This window comes from Lepisosteus platostomus, chromosome 9 (assembly GCF_059453375.1).
Source record: "Lepisosteus platostomus isolate fLepPlt1 chromosome 9, fLepPlt1.hap1, whole genome shotgun sequence".
Lineage (NCBI taxonomy): Eukaryota > Metazoa > Chordata > Actinopteri > Semionotiformes > Lepisosteidae > Lepisosteus > Lepisosteus platostomus.
In genome coordinates, this window is record NC_142619.1 from 24,956,858 (window position 1) to 24,973,329 (window position 16,472).

The following is a 16,472-nucleotide window of genomic DNA, read 5'->3' on the forward strand; positions in this document are numbered from 1 at the left end:
CAGTATATGTCAGAGTTTTAAAATGGTCGATAGAATTAACACCAGGAAGAATGTAGATTAAATCCATTACGTAACATCAAAGTCAAAAAGGAAATTATAAAATCTTATTATATTAGAGTACTTGAACATGTCTTTGGCACTCTCATAAGACACGTTGCAATAGTGTGCCGAGACATGCAAGTGTAATACTGTATATTATACTAGAAAAAGCCATCTATTATTGGATTTTTTTACAATGTGTTTTATTTTGGTCCCCAACATAATTATGCTGTCTGTAAGTTATAATTTGGTTTTGGTCACATAAACAGCTGAAAAAGCCAGTTGGCACACTGTGATTGCCCACGAAACTAAAGAAAAGGCATTTGTTTTATTTTTATTTTGTGTCAGGAAGTATTTATAAACATGAATAATCAAGAAATAGAGCTCTTCACGATGCGGCCTGTAAATAGTTTGCATGAGATCTGTTGAATTTATTATCCCGATCACTTTTTCTATTAACTTTATTAAATGAAACTGAGAAAGTTGTCTGTTATAGTCTGGATAAATCTTTCAAAATATTATCAAGGTTTTTTTTTTTTACTGAAATTTTCTGACCTTCATACAAAAAACTGTTCAAAGAGCATGCAAACCATGTTATTGCAAAGCTGAATCTACTCATCACTACTGTCTTTTTCTGATTTTCGGTATTCATACTCGTACATTTTCTTGTTACAAAAATGCAATAAATATTTATTACCAGTTTATCATGGAGTGACACCCCGTATAATTAGTGTGCACAGCAGTAAACCTGCTTTCCAGACCAGCTGTTTCATTCTGATTTTATGCTTCTGTTATTTAAGAAAATTCCCTCCGTTCAAACATCTGTGTAAGTAAAATTATACTACCTAGGTAGTATACACATTTATATAACTATAGTTGTAGAAGATTGTAAATAAATGCATGCATTACTCTAAGTAATTAAGATAAATTGAACTATAAAGCTTACATTAAGAATTAACAAATTGCTCAGTAGCATTTAATAGGTTCAAAGTAGTTTTATAAAATGACTGTTTACAAAATATATTTACAAAAATTACTGTCATCAAATGGAGAGTATAAAAACAGTGCATTGAAAGTTTGTGCAGACTGCTGTTTTAAAATGTATTTTTGAAAGAATGTATGATTCTTTTTGATTGTTAATCAAGTTTGTCAAATGTTTTCCCTCTTTGAAGAGTTTTCAAATAAATCTGTGAGCTAAATTAAATCCTGCTTTACTTAATCAGCACCTGTAATAATTAATCTATCTGGTTCTGTGCTTTGCAGCCTCTTTTCATATATCACTCTATATAGCTGAAAGCTTTAGGATTACTATTGCATGGCAGCCATAATTTATTGAGATATTGAAATAAAGAAGACAAACTGTTTAATTTAAGCTTTTGCATTGCAGCATTATGGATTTAATAATCTGCAGATTCATATTTACTGTAAATTATGTTACATCATATCATTATGACAATTTGCTCTTCTGCTACAGTTGGGTCAGCAGATATACAGATCATGAATGCTGATATTGATTAGATATAATAGCACTAAGGATCCGATCCATTTCTGTTTCAGAAAAAAATGCAAATAAAAATAGTTACTTTAGTATTTTTGTTTCCAGGTGGTGCAGTTTTGGAACTGAACATTAGTAAAGTGTCACTAAACGAGAATATCTTCGGTCAGATTAGGTATAAACCTATTTTAAGATGCAGCTTTTAGATAGATCTTGTAGTTTGGCTAAATTAAAGCCATTAACATCTCGTGGTGCTGCTCACAGTGTCAGAGAGAAAACTGGAAGCCAGTGTAGCTCTTCCAAGCTGAACTCTATTATTTTGTGTCTTAAAGACCCAGAAAGCCCACGAATTAGGAAAACAAAGACTACACTACGAGGTTCAGAGACATCAGTCGGCGTTCAGGTCCCGATAGTCACCTGTGTATTTCAGATAAATACTGGACATTCCAGGGAAGTAAACAGTAAACAATTATATTTCAGAATTTTTTCATTAGTTACATATTCTGTAACTGTTCATTATAAAATACTCTTGATCCAAGGAGGCAATGAATGCCCGATTCCTCAGTTTTACAAGCACCTGAATGAGACTCAACCTTTGGCATGTAGTGGCAGTTGACGGGCTCTGATAACTGGTGAACCCCTTAATTTGTCTAGGCTGCACACACCCTTGATCTTGAAGGCAGTCTCTGGAATGCAAAATGTCAATAAGCAGCTATTGAGCACCACTGCCACCCTGTGACAGAAGTCTTAACTCCCAGGAGCTCAGAGACCTGTTACTGTATGGTCTGCAAAAAGACCTGTAATAATATTACAAAATATATTAAATATATGTACCATTTAAAATCACGTTGAAGGTGCGTGAAGCTACTATCTGGACGGATTACAGTGCTATTTGGAGAGATTGAGAAACTAGTAAATGAGCAATAACTAGCTCTTGAAGTTGTTGAAACTATCGATTAGAACACAGACTCAAATCTTATGCTAGGATTGTTTTTTTCACAGCATACACCTATTTTTCTAGTTTGTGTTATCATGAGAACTTCAATAAAAGAAACTTAAAAGCTTAGTATGGGAAGTAATATTTTTAAACTATTGAACTGGTAATTTTCTATGTTCTATTTTTACAGTAAAATATTTTTACCTGGAATTAAAGTGGGTATATTTATGTATGAATTTGGATTTAGTCAACACACTCTGGACAATTATTGAGATTAAGATTATCTGAAAAAGGTGGCAAGAAATATAGCACATGCATTTGAGGTTGAGACATGAACCTACATGACTTTAAGAAACACTTTCACTGTACGTAGTCTGTAATTTTCATTTATTAACTTTTAAAGTACAGTAGTTGAATTACCATCATTAAGGATCTTATGTTCTAAAGCAGAAATTACTTGGGAATAAAATGGCTTCAAATTAGGTATTACTCATAGGTGACTCAGAAGTTTTACTTGATTGCCTTTTTAAAAATAGTCTAAATACTGCTTGGATCTACATTCACAAAGTTTCTGTGTTTTATGGACCATTTTCTTATTCATAAAGTTTTATGTTTTGAAACTTCCTTTTTCTTTTCCTTGGAAAGTGAGGAGGAAGTTATGATCTAGGCCTACCAAATGGTCATGCGCATAATCGCAGAACAGTGTGAAAGGCCTCTCCAAACTAGGAAAATGTTGTTGATGGTATGTTTTAAACCTGTCCTGACTGTGTCTTCCATGAGGCTTCAGGTGTCTGGAGTTCAAAGTGCCCTTTTCCAACGTAGGGTTGAGTGCAATTTGTCTAGTGAAGGTTGTGGAGTTAAACATCGAAACCAGAAGATCAGTATCAGTTTTTCGTACTGAAACTTTTGTTGTCAAAAGATTCCAAGCAGCATCACTGTTCAGATGAAGTGAGGACAGCAGTTCACTGAAGCTTTTAATCCCCACAGTGATAATACATCATTTAAATGAAGTTACTACTCTCATTTAACTACTGTGTGATTTATAAACACGAGTTATTAGGATTGCGATGCAATAAACTAGCTTTCCCCAGGATTGGTGATCTAAAGTGGCCTTTCATTGTTTTGCAATAAATTTACAAATTAATTGTTCTTGACGCAGACACATTTCGATGCTCGTAATAACCCACGATCCTGGAAGAAAGCCAGCGTGTGTGCTAATTGGAGCTTGCAGTTACTGTTAATTTTTCACAGCTCTGTTAACTGTACAAAACAGGACGTGCTTTTTACCGATACCCCTCAACTACTAGGCCCAGCCATTCAGTCGTTCAAATGGCACAAGGGAAAAGGAGTGTGAAGTGCCTGCAAGTTTACACGACAGGTTGTGCGGTGATCGGCGTAGTTGTCTTAGTGCAGCTGAGGTGTTCACAATATTGATTCTTGTGCCGAAATGGGAGGACTAATGGAATCAAAGAATTTTGTTTGTGCAAGACTATAGGTGTGCTTTTAATCAGCAATTGACTTTTTTGACAGTGCTGGTAGTGTTCTATTATTAACTTTGTTGACAAGGTTATGCAGTTTTTGCCAGTTTTATGTGAGGGTATGAATAGAGAATTGGTCTTTTACTTTTAAGTACCGTGTGCAGTGTTTTTTGTTGGGAAGGGCTGGGTTTCTTTTGTGTTCATTATTTTTCTTAGGGGAGGGATTTGTAAATAGATTTGAGGGGTTTTATGCTTTGCTCTTTTCTGTTTTTAACTTTTGTTGTTGATTTTCTTCATTTAGTTCATTAAAGCAGAGTCAAAACTCAATCTGCAATTAAGGTGTATCTTAAAAGTTTTCCTTAGGAAAGCAATACCTAATTACATTTTAATTGAATTCTCCAAAATGTGTGGGGTTTGATATTGCAATAACATTACCATGTCTTTATGCTCCAAGCAAAATTTGATATGAATAAATATTTAAATGTATTTTTCCCCTAAGATAGACAATACTCTATCTGTATGTGTGTTTATCTGTGAAATAGAGGGAGGATTTAATTAACCAGTGGAAATAGTCTCTTTTATTGCTGGTTTTAATAATATCTTGCAAATGCTTTTTTTAATCACGAATATTTAAACTATCTTTGTTTATATAAATAGAGCTGATTCTAACAATAGTAATGTTGGTTTTCTTAAACTAACAGCAGTGAACCCTTGAGACAGAAGTATTACTAACCCAGGGAAGCAGGCATTGGGAGTGGGACATTAAATTCACTCACTGCCCTTCCCAGTTTGTATTTGTCCACATCCTTACAAAAGATGGGAGGTTCTGGACTCTTGTTGAATGGGACTGTTCTGGAATTCATGTACTAAATTGTCAGCTTTTTTTTACATATATCTTCAATGACAGAAAACACAAGCTTAGCGATATTTCCTGGGGAAAAAAAATCTTTTTAAACTAAAATTAGGTTTTCCAAACCCAGGCATTAACATAAAACATAAACAGCCATGTATTTGGGGGCTATTTGTGTTACTGGGAGCTTATAAACAGGAAGAAATACAGATCTTAAATCGGTTGCTTATTTTCAGGATTTGGCTGTCCTAAGGGTTTGTTTAATGAGGGTTTCATCTTCTAAAAAATTGCAGGAAGTCAAGAGCCCGTGTCCTGCTTTAACTTTCATTGGCTTGTTTGGTGATATAGCAGAAGTGATGTATGGGTAATTGTGCACGACCCTTCACACTTCTACCATCTGCCACCTTAAATTTAGATCTGCATTTTTAATCATTCACGTTTGAGGTTAAAGGTAGCCCAGTGTGTTCAAACTTGTGATAAAAAAAGATATAACTGCTTTTTGGCAACGTAAGCATGTAACAAACACAAATGTATTGAACGGCAAAATTACATGACCAGTAGAGGTGAGAAGACTTGCATCACGATTTTGTTGCTGTACTTCCTATAGTAATACTATATGATATGCATAATGTATACTATATTTGTAAGTGACATACGAAGGAATAGATTTCATTTGCAGAAAACGTATTCTGTGATACTTTATTACATTAAGTATACTGTCGAACAATGCATAAGTACGGGTAAGCATTGTTGTATACTGGTTGCCACAGGATATTTATCTGGATACAGCTGCACAGACATATGTTATTTTCATGTTTAATATAAATTGCGACAGCTCACTGCCATTTTGAACAGTTTTCATTTCTACGGTTGGTCGAACACACGTACTGATAGTTTCACAGGAAAACTTCCACGCAGCCTTTTACAACAGCACATATTTTCCATTCAACTGCAAATACGTTCTGGCCACCGCTATCACCAAGTGAGCCTTCTAAATCCGTTTGCGAGAATCTGCACGTCAGGTATTTCATACTGTCACTCCTGTTTAAAATTGCTAAGTGATTAAATATACTGATATATGAAGAACCTGTACAATCTGTAAAGTTAACTACTATTATGGCTAAAGACAGTATTGTACACATGTATGTTAGGCTTTTACTGGCTCTGCACACAGTCACGTACCTTTTCAGTTTTTAAGTAAAGTATTTGGTAAAAGGAGGCCTTGTGGTGTCCAATAACCAACCGAAATTGAAAGTGTGAGTGGGGCTTTAATGTTCAGTGTTGGAAATTTTGTTTTGTTTCTTTGCATTAAAATCAGACCCATCAATCTCTGGATTATCTTTGAATAGTGAAAACAATATTTCTTTTTTGTATACTATTTTAGAAGCATTTCTCTGTAATGGTGTATATGGGATTTTTGAACCAATCATCTGCCCTTTTCATGTAATGAATAGCCTGTTAAAAGTTCAAGTATGAAAAACTAATATCAATAAAAATAAAAACTTCATGCAATTTAATACACTAGTCATTTAGATGTTAAATGTAAGTGTTACATATTGCAAATCTATACTAAATATGCTAATATACCTCACAATTAATAGTAAGACAGATGGTTACTAATTAAATAAGCTAAAGTAATGGAAGTGTGCTTAATGATGTGAATGATTTTAATTTATACCTTTTTAATATGCAATAAAGATTTGTGAAGACAGAGAGGAATAGCATCTGTTTTTGCCATAGCCATATCAAATGTCATTGTGTTTTCTGGGGTCAGATAAGCAGTTGCAAATTGGGGTGTCTGTTCCCTACAACTGTCAGTGTGCCTCTGAAGGAGGGATTGCTGGGTCCTGGAACGTGCTTTCCGCTGTGAGAATTTGGCAAACAAGATTAGCAATAATAGTACAGCAGCTCTTGGTATGTTAAGAAGAAAAAAAAATCTTGTTTCCCAGGGGCGTTGATAATCATTTTGGCAGGAAAAGCATTGCAAATTGTTTCATTCCTTTTGCCCTTGTAAGGTTATTTTTGTCTTTCATGTGTTAACAGAACTTTATATTTTATTTGACGGTAGTTCCATTTGAGATAAACTGATTTCGTGTGTGTGCTAGTGAGGGCATTTCTTGTCTCTAGTTAATTTTAACATCTGTTTCATATTCCAGTGCTGAGCAGTCACCTCATTAAAGCTCTTGTTTGTAGTTCACCTCTTAAGGAAACACAGATGAAAAAAGACCAGTCTTAGTGATGTATAATCTTAATCTTGTATATAAAACTGCATTTATATTGACTCATTGAGATATTTTTATTGTTGCATACTCACTGAGGACTGTTTACTGTATAGTCCTAATTATATGCTCTGTAATAAACACAATTTTGATTACAGCACATATCCATTCCACTGGAAAGAAAGTGACTCTTAAGAAATTCTGCAAAATGATAGAATTACAAATACGTGTCAAGGTTTGAAAGAAGTGGGTAATGTGTTACCTGAAAAGAGCTAACAAGAAATCACATTTTATTATTTATAGTTAATATTTTGCAGGTGTAAAATGTGCGATGTGCTTTTTGGCTATAAAATAGCCAAATCCTAAAGTATTTTTCCTATCCTTGCACATACCTTACCATATGAGAATTAATGAATTCTCAACAGCATCTTATACTGAAAGAGTAAATATCATTGAGAAATAGTCCGAGTGACATTTTAAAAATCCAACATTGCAAAGGTCGTCAAATTCTGAACCTTGCTGTGTTGTGGAAAGGTACACACATCCTTGTTAAAGTAGAAATTCGAGTTTAGCTTTTGTTTTACTACCCTTTTTTAAATCCCCTTGTGTAAAACCAACTGCTTTCGTGCACTAAATCTGGCTACTCGGTGACCTTATTCCTGTAGGTTTTTGTTGTGCTTTGGTAATCTTATAAATTACGTCATAAATCCCTCTTTGGGGATAATAATTTCTTAAGCTGATTATTTGGTTCTGAACTATGTGTAGTTGGAGGTTAATGAGGTAATAGTGATTCTGTGCAGCCACGGAGACTGATGAGCTCTCCGGATGAATTTCGACTGGAGTGGTTTAATTTCCCTGCCTTTGTGTTCGATTTCAGAGTCTCGATGAACTAGATGACGAAGACGCGGCGCAGAAGGAACGGAATAGAGAGGATGCCATTACACAGCAGAACACAGTACAGAACGAAGCCCTTGCGTCTGACCCCAGCGCCTCTCCTTTATTACAGGTAAGGGGGTATTCCCATTCACAGCCCACTCTCCTACTGCAAGTGCTGTCTAACAGAGGCACTGTTGACTAGAAAACTGCTGGACTTGCAGTGAGTCTGCTCCACCTTCTTTACCGTAAGCAGCTCAAGCTCCACATGTAGGCCCTGTTTAATTTCACTTCAGTCTTTTTCCCCCAATTACAGGTATAATAACAAAAAAAGGACACTTACTTTCTTGTGCCAGCATGCAAGTCAATGCTTTATGCTAAACCGTTTTTCTTGTGTTCCAAGTCTGAACATACTTTCTGTTTGTCTGAACATCTAACTATTAAGTCAGATGAGCTGGTTACAGGATACAGAAGAAGAATAAACTGAATTTTTAAAGTGATGTTTCAGATTGCAGCCGCATGAGGCATGATAACGGAGGCATCTCTCTTTTGTCATTTTCTATGTTCGTTGCTTGCTATGAAGGATCGGGATATGAAAGATTTGGCCACTGCATAGTTATAAATTGTAGTTGTATATAAAGATACAAGATCTGGAAACCATGATGTGAAGCATTTTGTAGATTCGTTTTTTTTTAACAAAAGGGTCTGAAACTGGAACTTCTCTGGAGCGATCATTTGGTGTGTATTTGTCCTCCCATTAGGTCTTTTATCTTTAAACAGCCTGGTTGCTAACATAAGTGATTGATTCTTGCATTTTATCTTAAGATCACTTCCAGGCGTTTGTGTTCCAGATGGATATTTGCTTAGTTCATTTCCTTGACAAATGGCACAGTGTAACAGAAGTCCCTTGGTATCCTCAGGACACTAGATTACCTGATTTTCACAAATTATAGTTTTGTTCTAGAGACAATATCTAGTGCAAAGATGTTGAGTGAAAACATATTTTAGTCCGTCAGGTACTGATAATCAGAACCCAAGCTTTTAAGTTTTGTCCCAGTTATGTTCCTTGCTATATAGCAGAATGTAGGGCTTCCATGTGTAATTCCTTATTGTTAAACAGATTTAACATGCAAGAGGTAAGGCTTAAGTTAAAATTTATCTTAAATCTCATTTTGATTCTTCTATACGCATGTAACTTTTTGTTTTTGCTATGTGCGGTTTGTTGTCATTTTAAAACCGGAGTTATCCGTGCTATTCACTTAACTTGGTTATCCACTTCAGCATTGGAATCATTAAACACGCAGCATGTCAGATCATCGGAAAAAAAACACCTCTTAAGATTTCTCATGAGAGCGGTTTGGTTTAACCTAAGATGTTGGCAAAGAACCAAATCTCATCATCGGAGTGTGACATTTTCTCTGCTTAAAAGACTTTTTGCCAGCACCTTATGCAATTAACACAGCCAAATACTTGTAAGATAAATGAGAACAGTCTGGGTTTTATAGCACTGGGCAATAGCCATAGGTGCTTGTGCTGTTATAGTGTGTGTTTATATGCACATAGCCAGGCGCTGCTGTACTGTTATTCTGAAAGTTTCATTTAATGTGCTGCTCTGTGGCTGATGGTGGTAATTAATTATTGTTTTTACTTTTAGCCCATGTTCCATTAATCAAAGTTTAATTACTGAATGCTACCGTACTCTGGACTAGATACACATCAGTGCAGATATATATCTAGAACAATTCTTTAGCTCCTCAAAGCAATGAAAATCAATCAGACAGCATTTTTCATCGAAACAAGTTTGTAAATGTGTATTTAAATGCCTTTTCAGTTACTAGAAGGCTACTATCTATATAAGAGTACATTTTCTGTTATTGAAAGGTGAGACAAGGAAGTTAACACATTACTGGTAAATTTCTTTATGAACTTCTTAAATTCTCCTTAACATTATTTTGAGAATAGCTAAACAGATTCTGTGTTTTTTTACCTTTCTGACCTTATTAGAAATATCAGTTTCCGGAGGAATACGGTTGCACTGTAATTCTGGTAATGGCAAATGATTTACAGCATAAACCCAAAAATATTAAGGACGTTTAAAACCAGGTGGAATATACAACTTTGGATATGCTACAAATCCCAACCTTGCAGTGTTTACTGTATATGGTGGCAAAGAGATCCAGTTAATATAATATACAGTATAACATTACTTTATTAACCCTTTACAATTTCTTGCATTAGGAATGATCTTTTCGCATACCCCAGCTTACTCTCCATGAGACACACAGACAGGGAGAGAAGCCTGGGGTCAGAGCGCAGGGTCTGCCATTGAACGGCGCCCCTGGAGCAGTTGGGGTTAAGGGCCTTGCTCAGGAGCCCAACGGAGTAGGATCCCTCTGCCGTCTGCGGGATTTGAATCCTTAGCCACAGAGCCACCGCACCGCCCTAAAAAAAAAAATGCTTGTTTCCGCCCGGTTAATGTATTGTGGTAACTGTGGAAACCTGGATCGTTAGATTAAAAAAGGTCTGATTAATATTGCGACACATAAACGATTAATTTTGATGAAAATACTCTGCGATCCTGTCCATCGTCCTGTCTCGCTTTTGAACACAGCCATCAGGAGCCCTGTTCTCAGCGGGGTGTCTGCAGAGGTTCTTTTAGCACTGCCTGCTTATGGTCACCCCCCAGCCCAGCAAACCCTTTCTTCTCGCTGCCAAGCCGAGCGCAGGAAGCGCTTGAGAGGTGGTCCTGACCTCTGCCAGTAATTCAATGGGTTCAAGTGACGTTTTAATCAAGTATGAAGAGCAATGCTTGGAATGTGTGGAATGGGTGTCCTACACGGCTCTCCTTTGGCAAACCTGCCCAGAGCTCCGACTCCCCGGCACAGAGATGGGACAGTTCCGGCACACTGACCTTTCCGGGCACATAGGGAATCCGAAGCAAATGTCAGATACCGCCGAAAAAAAAAAAAGAATACCAAAGAAACGTCTTTTTTTACTATAACACTATATGTAACTGTTATGTATTTTAAATCTGTACTTAATGAAAGACTTAAACAAAAAAGTGAACTTGCTCATATCAGGTTTGCAATCATAGATGCTTTTGAATTTTCTTTTACCTGTTTTTTAATGCATGGGATAAGTTTTGCATATAAACAAGCTTAATTAGCAGCGCTTAGGTTGCCTTACCATTGGGCCAGATGCCATTTCCAGCTTCCAAGTGTGGAAATAACAGGACTAGATTAGATCCAGGTGTTTAGCATGCTGCTCAGAATTTAAAATGGTAATTTGTTTGAGGCTAGAAAACGTCTGTGCCAATTTAATAAAACATAGTTCAGTACTAGAGTTTTACTTTGTATCTTGGCTTCGCTTCACTGTAGAAGCAGTTTGTATTAGGGCCACATTATACTGATACACACGGACAGACAGTAGACAACATGATAGAAACACTTAGGTAAGTGAGGGATACCGAGCATATTGGGGACATAGGTGTGGCTCATGTATTAATTAAGCATCTAACATCCCAGCATGCTTAGGGTCAAGTCTAAAAATACTACACAGACTTGGTTGCCTATAATTGTGGCTTGCATGGATGCAAGAGGAGACCTCAGTGTCTTTTTTGGGGGTTGTCTGGCAGGAGATTCACTCTAAAAGACAGCTCAATATGCTGGTATTTCACAAACAGCAATGTCTAAGTTGATGTCAGAATGGAAACTCTGATGGCAAAACATTATCAAAGAGCAACAGTGGGTAGAAGCACATTCTCTAGGATCAAGGTATTGGTACCTTAATTAAAAGTATAAGACAAAACAGGTGAGCAGCTGCAGATTAACTGACTACAAGTTTTAAGATAGCAGTGGGAGTGCTCGTCTGTGAGCGCAGCAGTGGAGATCGTGGAGAAATGTGACATGGTCAATCGAGTAATTTTTCATGTTCTCAACAAATGAACAAATGCATGTGTGGCACCAGTGCTTGGTTTCAACAAATCCAGCAGAAAATTAGGTGGTTCCATAATTGAACTGACATGGATAGGGGGTACTTTTCCCTTAGAAGGCAAGGTCATTGCTAATCGCTACATAATGTACTGAGTGATTATCTTTACACCATGTTGCAGCATTTTATTTCTGCTGGGAGGGGTGTCTTCCAGGGTGACAATACCCCATCTACAGAGCATGTGTGCTCGCCCAGTGGCTTGAGCATGACACTGATGTTATCCATACCTCATGGCCTTCTCAGTCACCAGATCTGAACCTAGTCAAGTATTTAAGGCATATTCTGTAACAAAGCCTGAGACCGTGTTTGCCACCTCCAATAACCAAGTGCAAGTTGACTTTCATAGGGAAGAATGGTCTTTCTTGCAGAATACTAGACACTAGTACACTCCATGCCATAGAGCATTTAGGCTTTACTGGCTGCAGTTTGTGGCCCAACACCCAGTTAATTAATTTTACATACAGTAGGTGTTTCCATTTTGTGGTCCACTGTATATTTGACTGACGCAGCATGCTTGTGCAGTGGTTTGCATTGCTGCCTCACAGCACTGGGACTTAGGGTTCAGCTCCTTGGGTGCTATCTGTGCAACATTTATATGTTCTCCCTGTGTTCATGTGGGCTTCCTCCAAGTGCCCAGGTTTCCTCCTTATAGTCCAAACATTGTTAACTGGCTTCTGGAAAACTGGCCCTGGTGTGAGTATATGCGTCCTATCCAGGGTATATCTTGCCTTACACCCATTGCTTGTTGGGTTAGGCTCTAGTTCCCCTGCAACATTGAAGTGGATTAGGCTGTTAGAAAATGGATGGATGGATTTATGGCTTGCTGAGCTTCTCTTTCCACCAGAATTGAAGGATGTGATGTTTTATTGAGGTCATCACATGATTTTGGTGAATTTAGAATGATTTAAAGCTGTGTATCATATTGATTCAGAAATCCAGGGGGAAAAATTCCGTTACCTTATACATTTAATTCCTTTGGCTTATTAGAAAGTTCAAAGTCTTCAAAATCGAACCAGTTCTCATTTTATGGGACTCCTGTAGTGGGTACATTTTAATTTAGCTGCTACTGCTTGGTTCTTTCTTTTCTCCCATCTCGGCTCCAACCCGTTTATCTCTGCTGTTTTCAAGTGCTGCATCTAATCCTGCCTGCAGCACTGTTCCACGTTTCACTCTTTATTAGTCAGTTCAAACATCCAGCACCAGAGGAACACCCTCATGTTTTGCTGTGCTTTTCAGAAGGAAGCTTTTCTTCAGCGGCCTCCTTCCCATATGTTCCTTGTTAGCAGACTTACCTGGCGATTATGGTGTGAGCTGTATGAAAACATTTCTTTAAAAAAAGTCTGGGAGCTATTTTAGAAACAGTGATGCCAAACATTCCAGTGTACCATATCATCTGCTTTTAATACAGTCTCTGGCCAAAATGGTGGTGTATTGCCTTGGTTTTTACTCCCTGTAGCACACTACAGGTTTTACATTGTCTAGATGAAATTTAGATTGATTACTCTTGGACTGTTCAGTAACCTTATGTAAAAAGTATCTGGCACCAGGGTGCAATACTTTTTTGTGTGTATAGAAATGTGGTTTGGTGTGCACTGTGCACCTTGTTAACCAAGAGATGTTGCTTTGACTGGACTGCTGTGAAGCTATACAAAAGATTATTTTTTTAATATGAAAGTGTAAGTCTTATCTCTAGCCTTGCTGAATACATCCACTGGGATTTAGCTACACATTCCTTATCGGTGTACCTAGGAATACTGTAGATGAATATAAGTTTAAACATGAGGAAGAAAGCCTGTGAAAATGGTAAAGTACAAAGAAAAGCTCTTTTTCATTTTACTTTGCTGCTCTGTTCTACTGAGAAAATGTTTTAGTAGTTTTGATGTGCCAGATATATTCCTTCTAACATAGTGCTATAATGCAAGTGCACAATTGCTGAGCACTTTTCTTTAACATTGAAAACGTTTCCATTAGTGACAACTAATTGGGCACTATTTTCCATCATTAAAGACATAGTCTGTGCTCATGGTTTTTGTACATGTAATAATTTTTCATTCTGTTCTTTTATTTCTATATTCAACAGTTACTGTTCAAACCATTTCAGAACAGGAATTGAGCCCTGTTCTATTAGTCATTAGGTGTAACAGTTTCCACTCTGTACACAATACCATGGCTTCCTGTATCTGAAAGGGCAGTGTTTGGGATATGTCTGAATAATCTGTCAGCATTTGCTTATAAACTGTTTTTTTGCAAAGGATGAGTTTAAATAGGTTGAAGCTTATCGTTGCACTAAGGACTCGACACGATTTTATGTCGTAGAGCATGTCAAATTTAACGACTCCAGTTGCTGAATCTCGTTGCCTTTTCTGTCCCAGACGGTGTCAAATTATACGACTAGCAATCGCAGGGGGTGACTACACGATTCTCTCACGACTTTTCATCACTTTTCCAAATCTCGTATTGCCACTTGAAAGTACCACGAGGTCGTCTCATTTTGGCAGCCAATCACCGTGGAGCACACCAGAATAAGAGGAGGAGCACCGCACGAAAGTAAACAAACAACAAACATGATACATCGAACAGACATCTGTGCTGGCTCCAGTGTTCGACGAGCCTCTCCTCCATTTGCACAATCCAGAACACGCTTCCCTTCTTTCCTTGCAGCCACATTGTACACATTCGTTGTACTTCCGGTTGAGTGCTCCGTTGGCTGTAACTGTCGCAGACACAAGAGCCCACCCCAACGACTTGTGACTGGCTACGAGAAAATCAAACCTGTTTGATACTATCGTAGCGAGTTGTGGGGAGTCATAGGGGCTATTAAGAGGGCTATAACTGAGTCGCTGGGGGTGTCACACTACACAACGGACAGTAATGGGCGCGCGCTGCGACGCTCTCCAACTCGTTGTGATTTTCTTACTTTTATTTAAATGAAGGCTACGACTGAAAATCCTAGGAAAAGTCGTGTAGTGTGACGCCAGCTTAAGAGAGGCAAACGGTAACTTTCTAGAGGTGTGAAATTGCCTTCATTTGAGAGTTACTGAGTTGCGCATACCGCCAAAGCGCTCTGCAGCACTTAAACCGGTTAACCTCGACATCAGGCGTTTGAGAGGATAGTGTTCTGGGTTTTTCTTCCCTTTTGAAGTACCAGTTTGACATAGCTGGTCTTAAGACTTGAAATCTTGGAAGATGTGTGTAGAAACCATCCATTGAGCAACACCTATGTATTGATACTAGGGCTGTCTGTGTTTTCTTTCAAAAGAAGTGTTAAGTAGAATGCATTTAGTAGTAAGTGTCTTAGATATCTGTTCTTTACTAATGCACCCTACAGGTACATGTTTCAACACACCTCAGATATATTTGCCATTTCTTAAAGTAGGACAAATTAGTTCTAATATTAACACGCTTGGCTATGGTCAGCAACAGGCAACATGACAGTGTTCTGTAAACTCTAATCACAGCTTCAGTGCCCTTTGTGTACCCATTTGCATGCTGGGATGAATAGTCTTGCTTGGGTGGCTCACAGGCAGCTGGACAGTGTTTGTGTATTTCAGCCACCTTTCACTTAATAAATCTGAAAATATAGATTTCTTAAGTCTTATGTTCATGTTGTATAAAATCTGAAATTCAATAAAACTTCAAGTAAACTTCAATGTGAAATAAAATCTTAAATTTGAAACACAATATAAAGAATTTGTAATTAAAACTTTGCTCATGTAGTCATTCAAAAAGAACTATACAATTGTCAGCCTTAACATACTGTTATAAATCAGGATTGTGCTAAAATGACTAAATAGGGAGGGTATCAAATAAAAAACAATATCAGGTTGAGATACCAGATTTCTATTTAAACAAATAAAAACAATAATTTTACCCTTTTAAAATTAAGAATACTGTCTGCTAAAACATACACGTTCTTTTGTTGTTTGGCACAGCTTGATAATAGAACAATAATCTGACCCAAACCTAAATAAATATCTATTAACGCTACATAACACCACTAATCAGCACACAAAGTTAGACAGTTACAGGGGTTACAAATAAATGTGTACAATTTAGCAAGTTTTGTCGGCCTAATTTCTATAGACCTATAATTTCCAGTATTCAATCCTATAATTCTGAAAATGACAAATAAGACCAAGAGACAGAACCTCATAAAGTGAATTCTAACAAGACTCAATCTTTCTCCCTAGGCAGATGCTAACAAATGAATGGGAACAAAGTTCTCTTTTCAGAGAAAGGAACCACTAAACTAGGAGTTGTAATCCAAAGGTTCAAATCCGTTTTCTAATAACTCAGATACCAACCTTTCTTTTATAATAAAGTTCAGAGTCTCCTACCCAAGAGTTTAGATTACCAATACAGAAGGAAGAAGAGGATGATGGTGCTGTCTGACCTTGCTTCCTCCTGTCGTATTTCTTTTTCTCCTGTCTGTTTTTATGCTACGGTCCATTCCTGCAGAGGCTGGCTTGATGAGCTCAACAGGAATGGTTTAGTAACTGTTGAATATTTGTTTGAATAATTTAACAGTGACTTTGTTTTATCTTAGGACTCCTTTAATCAATTGTATCTTCTTCCATGTTCACTTGCTTAA

The 16,472-nt window shown here is 37.2% G+C and overlaps 1 protein-coding gene across 1 annotated transcript in view; it reads left to right on the forward strand.

The window, feature by feature from the left end:
- Window positions 1-16,472, forward strand: part of pawr (PRKC, apoptosis, WT1, regulator) — a 98,470-nt gene that overhangs the window by 49,364 nt on the left and 32,634 nt on the right. Inside the window, exon 3 of the mRNA XM_088647273.1 lies at window positions 7,896-8,024. Within this exon, the coding sequence (XP_088503399.1) occupies window positions 7,896-8,024 (129 nt within the window). The remainder of the gene's footprint in view (window positions 1-7,895; window positions 8,025-16,472) is intronic.